The 9,526-nt window shown below is 36.0% G+C and overlaps 2 protein-coding genes and 1 pseudogene across 2 annotated transcripts; 2 read left to right on the top strand and 1 right to left on the bottom strand.

Moving 5' to 3' along the window:
- Window positions 3,759-4,925, top strand: LOC104699783 (annotated as a pseudogene).
- Window positions 5,797-6,239, top strand: LOC109125627 (defensin-like protein 125). Its single transcript, XM_019227632.1, has 2 exons — window positions 5,797-5,887; window positions 5,991-6,239. Exons 1-2 carry the CDS (start codon window positions 5,839-5,841, stop codon window positions 6,173-6,175), a joined length of 234 nt encoding a protein of 77 aa, XP_019083177.1. The 5' UTR covers window positions 5,797-5,838; the 3' UTR covers window positions 6,176-6,239.
- LOC104699784 lies at window positions 6,917-9,501 on the bottom strand. The gene is made up of 5 exons (XM_010415145.2): window positions 9,078-9,501; window positions 8,555-8,684; window positions 8,165-8,452; window positions 7,852-8,085; window positions 6,917-7,545 (listed from the first exon to the last, which is right to left on the bottom strand). The coding sequence occupies exons 3-5, from the start codon at window positions 8,378-8,380 to the stop codon at window positions 7,075-7,077; spliced, it is 921 nt and encodes a 306-aa protein (XP_010413447.1). The 5' UTR covers window positions 8,381-8,452; window positions 8,555-8,684; window positions 9,078-9,501; the 3' UTR covers window positions 6,917-7,074.

Here is a 9,526-nt window from a genome sequence, read left to right on the forward strand (position 1 = left end):
AAAAAAAAAACCAGCGCCGCCTCCCTCTCTTTCAACCTCTCTTCGTCTCCTTCTCACAAACCAGCGCCGCCTCCCTCTCTTTCAATCTCTTTTCTTCTTCTGATCCGTCTTTTCTTTTTATTCTTTCTCGTTAAGAGTTGCTTCACCATGGCTCAACCAATTGACAAAGTTTTCACAGTCACCCACATCAAGTCTCACATCCCTCTTGTCTTCGACATGCAGAAGATGAACTATGATGCGTGGCGTGAGTTGTTTGAAACCCATTGCTAAAGTTTTGGCGTTTATGGCCATCTCGACGGCACCTCTATCCCAGCCAACGATGCCGATGTTACATGGAAAGAACGCGACGGCATCGTTAAGATGTGGATCTATGGCACCATCTCCTCTTCTCTCCTCGACACCATCCTGAAGACTCGGAGCAGTGCTCGTGAAATCTGGATCTCCATTGAGAATATGTTTCGCGATAACAAGGAAGCACGGGCAATCTAGCTCGACAACGATCTTCGCTCGCTGACCATCGGCGACATGTCCGTTCATGACTACTGCCAGAAACTCAAAACCTTATCCGACTTGCTCACCAATGTCGACTCCCCTGTTTCTGATCGCGTGGTCGTGATGCACATGTTGAATGGCTTATTGGAGAAGTTCGACAACATCGTCTCCCCAAATCGTGAATTGACGGAGACATGATGCACATCGTCTTACCAACTGCAGCGAATTTTCCGTCCATTGGGATATTTCTGTCCATCGACAAGTTTCGTTTCGTTTCAACGGAGTGACTCAAAACAGTAAACTAGGGTTAGAAGATCGTTAAGGCCTATTTCCGTCCATTAAGATCGTTGTGTTTTCATCTATTACAATTTACAAATATAGTATTGGTGTTCCAATTATAACCCAAAACAGAGCTTAAAATAGATTTGGCTTCCGCTTTTTAGCCCTAATGACTACAGTATCCTCTCTGCTCTTGCTGTTGTGGGTATCCGGCTCCATATAGAACGCTAGCACAAGGAGGCCACAGTGAGCATCCCCTCTGCTCTTTCTGTTCTGTGTATCCTCCATCTGATAGGCTAGCACAGGGCCACACTCGAATCACGCAGCACTCTTAGTTCGACGGTATCATTAGGCGGTGCGAAGAAAATATGGTAACCTCTCATTTTCAAAGCTTGAAGAATGCTGACGAACTCCTTTTTGTCTTTTGGGATGTCTGAGATGACCACCAAATTTGATATTTCATTGCCCAAATTTAATCTTTACTTCATTCAGTTAAAAAGTAAAAGTCAACCTTGACATGTATTCTACTGTTTTGTCGTATCCATGTGTTAGTTTAGAACTTTAAATAGTCTGAAACTGTGAATATATGTACGAATTATAGACGATAACACTTTTTGATATTTTTTGTGATAAACTCACATGACATAAGTGATATATATACATGTTAATTTACACTATATTTCAAGACTAATCTCCAAATTTTGTGAAAAAGGAAGAATTATAGAAACCGCAACAAGAATGTTGGAAACAAATTTTGGTGAATCCTATCATGAATTGGCTACAAAACAGAATTGTATTTCTCTATTAGTCCATTATATCACTGGTTAATTTGTGAGATTCGCCAAAACAATAGCAACTCCTTAATTACTACTACATAATATCTATTATCGAGATATGTCCAAGTTTATCTTGTGATACAATGCATGCAACTATTGTTTCTTTCCAAATTATAAAATCAGTAAATGTCAATTGGTATACACACCACACTGCATTCCAAATATCCAATGACAACTACTAGTGAAAGATTGGTAGGATGTGTGTTATCATGAGGTCATGGAGTATCGTGTCACGCTCATGACTCTGTATGATCTGACAGAGATGCAAACTAACATTAAAAGCCATAAAGATGAGGAAGTTCATGGAAATTTTGGTATCCATAGACTTGCTATTAGGTCTTTTATAGGTCAACTTCTTTTATAATGATAGTTTTTCGGATATATATGCAACGTCAGGTACAACGCACAAGTTTCTTTCCAACAATTACTAATAAATCCATTCACCTAACTTTATCTCGAATAATTGATTAGATTATGAAACGACTAGGCAACAATAAGATGTACTAATTACTTTATAGGCGCTAACTGGTACCACTGAAAATATATCATCAGGAGGAATATGCCTAATTATACGCTTAAAAATGAAAAATGATGTTGGCATATAATTTTAAGTTATGAATTTAAATAATTAGCATTTTTTATAAGGCAAATGATTTTTTTTCTAAGCACTGAAAAATGTTCTGCCAGTTGAAGCACTTATACATATATAAGCTTAGTTGGCTCAATTATATGGTGGAAAACATGTTAGCAAATTAACCATAAGTTTTAAAATTTGTTTTTTGAATGCTGTCTATTAACTAACTTGGTGTATTTAAAACCTATATCAATTTTTAGGTGGAAACGCTTGTTGGAATCTATCATTTTCTAATTCTCTAGTAATAAGTTCAAAATTTCCCAATATATATAACGAAGGGAATAAGCGAGGCTTTTGTCTTGATTTGATTACACTGTCTTGTTTTTTTGGACCAAGTCTTGATTACACTGTCTTTATCGAGTACTGTAGTAGGGTTTCCCAGCCACTGCCTTTTATTAATTTGTAAAAAATTTCCAAGAATCGGAATCGAAATGGAAATCTCAACCATATCCTATCATTAACATTTGTCGTATATGTAAACATACTAATACTATTAAATTCGTTGTCAGGAACACTTGAGAGTGGCTTCGATTCGGGTGACTAAATTATTTTTTGATATGAAGTCAACACTCAACAGACTTAGCAATGTAAACGGAGACTAATTTATCCGATAGAGCTCGGTTCCCAACTTCACTCGAGTTGGTTTAGTTTAGATGGCTGGATACGTCAACTACTTCGGTACGTAGCAAATTAGACCTATTGTAAAAAAAAGAAATAAATTTGCCAACCTAGCTACGAATACGATTAAATGATTATAATGATTCGCGCGATATCATTGTTTCGTCAAGAAAATAAACTAAAAATATTTTCAGTGTCAGAATATATTTTACACGCAAGTATTATTAATGTTGATTATATAGACTATGAGAAATAACTGATTCATGATCAGATGGAATTTTATTCCACAAAATATGCTAACGATCGACTGAGGACACATGCATGCTAACGTCATCAAGTGTATGCATGCTAACGTCATCAAGTGTATGCATGCATGATGTATCCAAGACAAATTAAACTATAGGATTAATTAGGCAACGTAACTTCTGTTATACAAACTATTTTGTTTATTAGTTATTTACGAATATATAGCACACACATACGACTTATTTTAGAAACAGAAATCGGTTTTAATTTTGATACAAAAATTTACGATTTTGATTCAAATATATATATATATAATCGTATATATGCGACTATGGTCAGTGTGCGGCTCTCGAGTGTTGTGGGACGTTAAGTTGTTCTTCCTCCAAATCGAATGGCCGTAAGTTAATGAGACTAGGAAACAAAGTACAAATAAGTTCCATGGAAATTAACCAGAAAGGTTCCATCGAAATTAGTTACACATAACTCAAACAGGTGTATCCATTACGTACGAGATATTAAAAAAAATGATAGTTTTGATAAATAAAAGCATTTTATTCAAATTATAAAACCGGATTTTAATTAATATTTGAATTTTAAAATTTTATTTAAAAGGAACAAAAAAAAAATGTAAAAGTTTTCTCCTTAAAAAAACAAAAAGATATGTGTATTTGGTCGACATCGAGAATGAGGTGGCCGGAAAAAGAGAAGAAAACTCCTCGAGTCTTCTTTGCTAACTTCCTTGTCAGCTTCGTCGTCTATATATATTTACATGAACCTTCATCCTAAGTTAATAATGATTATTAGACCAATAAACAAACAAACAAACATATACAAAAACTAAAATAACCCAAATGATATATTTTGGTAGATCAATTGATCATCACTATCACGATCACTACAACAACAACAATGACAAAAACATTGGAGATTCATCTACGATCAGCAGAAGGCCTCAAGCTAAACCGTAAAGCGCTCAAGAAAAAGACTCTCGCCGTCGTAAAGATCGACCAGAAAAAACGAAAATCTGAACCTGACGAATCGAGAGTAAGTAACCCAACATGGAACTTTAAAGCAGAGATGCCCATCAACGGTGATGTACAGTTTATCTTCATTGAGGTATTATATCGAACACGTTCTGGGCAAGAAAAAAGCGTCGGAGAAGCTAAAATCCCGACGAGCGATTTCATGGGAAAGTATTCGCCTGAAGGCCATTTGAATTGCTTGAGCTATAGATTGAGAGATGAGTTTGGTGATAAGTGTGGGATCGTCAACTTTTCGATTCTTGTTAAATCGGATCCGAAGAAGGCGGTGAGGGATTACGAAGCGAGGGATACTGGTTTGTGGAGACCGAGATCGGAGACGCCATCGATTGATGGGTATGGTGGTCGGATTGTAACCGGAGTTCCGGTTTGGGGACTGTACCAACGGCCTTATTAAAAAAAAAAAAAAAAAAAAAAGTTTTTGGAGTTCCGTTGATGATTCCCAATTTTGGAATTTTACGGAACAAAACTAACGAAGATGTGTGATTCTTTTTTCTTCTAAGGTTGAAAAATAAAAATTAAAAAGTGATAATTGGTTTGATGATGAATCTAATAAGAAAGAACTTGGTGTTCGAAGAAACTGTATATGTATGTTCGTCGTGTGTGTTTAGTTTGTTTGTTAAGAAGAAGAAGCAAAAAAGAAAAGAAAAAGTCTTGATATAATTCTAATTTGTATTTATGGGTTACTATTAACTTGTAACGTGGCTTGCGCGGTGGTGAATTTTAAATAAAGCGTAGGCAAAAAATAACAATAAATAAAATTAATAATTCTAATGTTTATTAGACTAGTGGCGTTTTTGTAATAAATTTTGAGAATGTTTTGTCATTTCTGTGGATAATCTTCTATAATATTCAACCCCTTTTTAAAATAAAAGAAGGATTCTCCACGAGTCAAAATTAAAAGAGAGAGAGAGATTTATTCAAATGTTGTTTAACTACTACTAGTCCAACTGTCCAGATAAGAAATTACGAGTGGTTGTTTTGTATACAACAACAAAAACAATAAAACAAAGTTGTGCTGTGTACGCACACGTTCGATGTTCCTTCACGTGGACCAAAACCCATTTTTGGTATAAGTTTGTTGGCGCCGCTGGGCTTAAAGTCTCTGTTTACGGCCGACTTTTTATAATTGCGGCCATTGGCTCTAAAGCCTTTTACCTTTTTTTTTTTTTTTTTTTTTCAANTTTTTCATACGTACTTCTCTATTCACACGTTTCTTTCTCGGTTTTTTCTTTTGTCGTATCTTCTCTCTCGTTTACAAGTATACAGCACTAACCAAACCATTCGAAATTTCGGATGTTCAGATATTATATATCGGTTTATGGGCTAGGTTATGTTATTAAAGCCCATTAAACCTATATATTCATATATATCTCAACAATGTTAAATAATCATCATGTATGGTATAAACTCATTAGAATGTTAGATAATCATGATATGATTCTTTCTCTTTTCTGTTACTATATGTTTCCACTTTTAGTTAATTTCTTAGTTGTTTGATTAGATCTTCGTCCCCTTACAACGTCTACTTAATTACTTGTTGATTTTTTTTTTATAACTATTTTTAGATTTTGTGATATCTTTTTTCTTTGAATAGCTTATATATATATATTCGACATTCACGCTTAGATTGATCATTACACTCATTTTCGTTTTTATTTAAGATAATTTCATTCGTACTGTATAATCAAAAATGACTAAAGCCATCACTCTTGCTATCTTCATGGTCATCCTCGTTTTAGGTTTGCTAAATATTTTACACGTTTCCATGTTTCTTCTCTTTGAAAAGGTAGTTTTCTATTAATAAGAAACTGAGATTTTTTTTATTTTTATTTTTTGAATTAGGGATGGTTACAAAGGAAACGCAAGGAGGAGAAGTAAAAAAGTGTTATTCATATATCATAACACCGAAAGAAAACTGCGAGGGTTTGGTGTGTGCATATGACTGTACTTTGAAGTATAATGGAAACGGCGTGTGTTATAATACTAAGAGCAAGACATGCATCTGCGCTTATAATTGCAAAATTTGATTTGTCTTCTGATTTGTATCACACACACACAAACTATTATCAATCTTGATATTTTAAATTAATACGGACGTTGAATAAAAATATATATTATTTCAGTCTTGTATAGGATTTTTTTGTTGTTGTTGTTGTTTGAGTGTGAGTACTGATACTCTAGCATATTATTATGCCTAACTCGCACTACACGAAAACATGGTTTTTGTGACCAACAAAATCGTCTTAAATCAGTCGCAAAGTCGGTATATACGACTATTTAAGTATTTTTATAAACCGTCGCTAATATTTGGTCGCAAAATTGTCATTTATTTGCGACGATCTTAAGACACGGGTTGTGGTCGTTAATTAGCGACTACAACAAGACAGATAAAAACCGTCGTAATTAACGACTCAATAGTGACTCATTTACGCAGTCGTAAAATACCACTTGTTTTAGACAATACGGTAGTCACAAATTTGCAACGTTTCAGAGACTGATTTAATACTACAAAGTTTAGGATGAACTTAAAAAAACTGAAATTTTGGTCCTAAAGTTGTCGTTGTATCAGTGACAGGATAGTCGCAAACAAGTCAGAATGTTTTGTGACTGACTGAAGACTAAGTATTTTAGTTGCAAAATCGTGACATATTTACAACGAATTTGCTACTTGGTTTGTGTTTTTCAAAATGTAAATGGTCGCAAATCAGTGAAACTATAGCTATTCATTTGTGACTGTATACAATTTAATTTGAAAAAAAAACCTGAAATTAAAATAAAATTCCGAATGTGAATGATATTAACCAAAAAGATATAAATCATTCATTGATCCTATCCAGAAAATAGTTCAGGCTAAGGGAGATAGAAATATATTACTACACAAACCAAAAAATAGTTATAGAAGCTTAAGAGAGAAAGAAATAGTTAGTTAAGGATGAGAGGATGATACTGACAAAGGAGAAGTGTTTGGTGAAGTAGCTGGTGAACTAGCTCCTGAAGTGGTTGGTGCGGGTGGGTTGACATTGGCCGTTGTGGCTGGAGTGATGTTGGCTGCTGGGGCTGCTGTGGTGAATGGCGCATGGGCTGGTGGTTGAGTAGACATGAATTCTGCAACCCCAGGATCACTGGTCTTCAAGTAGGAGACGAGCATCTCCAAGGTTGCAATGCGGTTTTGAGCGTTACGTTGCTCTTCATCACGTCTAGCATCTTCTCTGACACGTCGAGCATTTTCTTCATCTTGATCAGCGAACTTACAACGAGCAGCCTGAAGTTGTTCTTCAATCTCTAACAGCGAAGTTGGACTAGAGCTTGGATAATTTGCCTTTCTTTTCCCTTTGGTGATTATCTCGGAGAGACTTCCAAGTCCAAAGGGGGTTCCCTTGGCATCTGTTACAGTACACTAAGACAGAAAAAGAGATGATCATTCACAAAACAAACATAATGAACAGAAAAAGAGATAAGCATTCACAAGACAAACATATTGGAAGATTCATGATTATAAGTTGTTATGTGAAAATCACTTATAGAAATATCACACAAAACCAGATAATCAACATCAAGGATTCTCAAGCATCAGTCAAAAGTATATCAACATCAAGGATTCTTAAGCATCAGTCAAATGTATATCAATCAAAATCAGATACTTATCTTAGCAAAATAAGACAATCATCAAAGGCAAAACAAAGACAATTGTACAGGAAATTACCTTCAGAAAAATGTCATCTTTTTCTTGAATGGGGAGGGTTGGATGAGTAGATTCTGGCGAGTGGTCTGTAGCATCAGGACCATCAAACTCCATTTGAGACATTACCTCTTCTATGTTCTTCTCATATGTCTCAGCAACTTGTTTCGCCTTCTGATCAACAAAACTTCCATCTGCCTTTGTATGTGTTGCGACAAACACTTCTCCAAGCGATACAGGATGTCCCAATTTTTCTTCCTGCAATGGATAAAAGAATGTTATTTGTGCAAAATGAAATATTTAAATGAAATAATTATAGTTAGTTAAAACCATTTACCAACTTTTGTTGAATTTGCAAGTAAGATTTCTGGCCGGATAGATGTTTGTGGAGTCCAAGACCGCCACGATTAGAATTACGGGCTTGGGATGCATTAGAGCTCTTCTCAATAGCTTCGGGTGTGTCCCAATGCTCCCACATTTGTTTCCATAGCGTAGGATTGATCCAAATCGGTTGCTCACCACTAAGCTTCGATTGGCTTACAATTACTTTCATTCTTTTTTTCGCTATCTTCAAAAATCCTTCTCTCACAAGCTCAATAATCGCAACATCCCAGTTGTATTTCCGCTACACAGTACAACAATGTAAAGTAAGTGTCAAGTAAGTAAAAATAAGACAAATTCATTAACTAAGAAAAGTTAAAAAAATTGAAACTGTGTCAAATATTACCGCAAAGGATCTAAAATATCTCTCTCGTATGTGTAAGGGCGTAGCCTTCCAGCTGAAGTATGGACCATCAAACTTTCTCCTAAAAATCCCAGAAATAACACGAGATAGCTTTCCTTTGTCTCGTCCAAACCTGTTACATAAATATGAGATTGTTAACTTACAAACTACAATCCATCAAACATAAACAAATGAATCACAAAACGATAATCTAACTTTGAAAACAGACTCCAACAGTGGATATGGCAAAGAAACTTTGAAAACAACTAAGAAAGAAAATCAGAACCAAAAGCAAACTAGAAAACGAAGAAGGTGCTAATAACTAATAGTGGACATCGGTAAGAAAGTTTGAGAAAAAAAAACAGACCAAACTTCACAACACAACACACTAAACTTCACAACACAACACACCAAACTTCACAACACAACACACTAAACTTCACAACACAACACACAAAACTTATTCTTTTCTTAATCTAAACGATAATCAAATGATAAAATGGTTGGAGGATAATAAAAAATTTACCATATACTTTGAGTGTTGGGGATGGAGTGCGGACTCAAGATCGGAAGATGCTGTCGACCAGGAAGTGCAAGCAAATCATCAAGGAGCTGTTGGAAGTCTTGATCCTCCTGATTCTAAGCCGGTGGTGGATGCTCCTGATTCTGAGGAGCTGGCAGCGGTTGAAACCCTAGATTCTGAGGAGCCGGCGGCTGATATCCCAGATTCTGAAGCGGAGGTTGAAACCCTGGATAATGAAGCGGCGGTTGGTAGGCCGGATTCTGAAGCGGCGGTTGGTATCCCGGATTCTGAGGAGCCGGCTGTTGATACACCGGAACATGAGCATGCGGTGGTGATGGCTGCTGCATCTGGGAGTGGAGCTGTTGTTGAAAGCCTCGGTGTTGTGGCTGAGGAGAAGGTTGTCGAGAATATTGGGGTAGTGTTGCCGGCGGATACTGAGATGGAAGCGAGTG

The sequence above is a fragment of the Camelina sativa genome, chromosome 7 (assembly GCF_000633955.1).
Source record: "Camelina sativa cultivar DH55 chromosome 7, Cs, whole genome shotgun sequence".
NCBI classification, from domain to species: domain Eukaryota; kingdom Viridiplantae; phylum Streptophyta; class Magnoliopsida; order Brassicales; family Brassicaceae; genus Camelina; species Camelina sativa.

What these genes read in the sequence shown, in the direction of transcription:
- LOC109125627 (XM_019227632.1), top strand. Translation starts at nt 5,839, where the DNA reads ATGACTAAAGCCATCACTCTTGCTATCTTCATGGTCATCCTCGTTTTA. An exon ending in CATGGTCATCCTCGTTTTAG is followed by an intron (nt 5,888 to 5,990) that starts GTTTGCTAAATA and finishes TTTTTGAATTAG; the next exon opens with GGATGGTTACAAAGGAAACG.
- LOC104699784 (XM_010415145.2), bottom strand. Translation starts at nt 8,380, where the DNA reads ATGAAAGTAATTGTAAGCCAATCGAAGCTTAGTGGTGAGCAACCGATT. An exon ending in TGCAAATTCAACAAAAGTTG is followed by an intron (nt 8,086 to 8,164) that starts GTAAATGGTTTT and finishes TATCCATTGCAG; the next exon opens with GAAGAAAAATTGGGACATCC. An exon ending in AAGATGACATTTTTCTGAAG is followed by an intron (nt 7,546 to 7,851) that starts GTAATTTCCTGT and finishes TTTCTGTCTTAG; the next exon opens with TGTACTGTAACAGATGCCAA.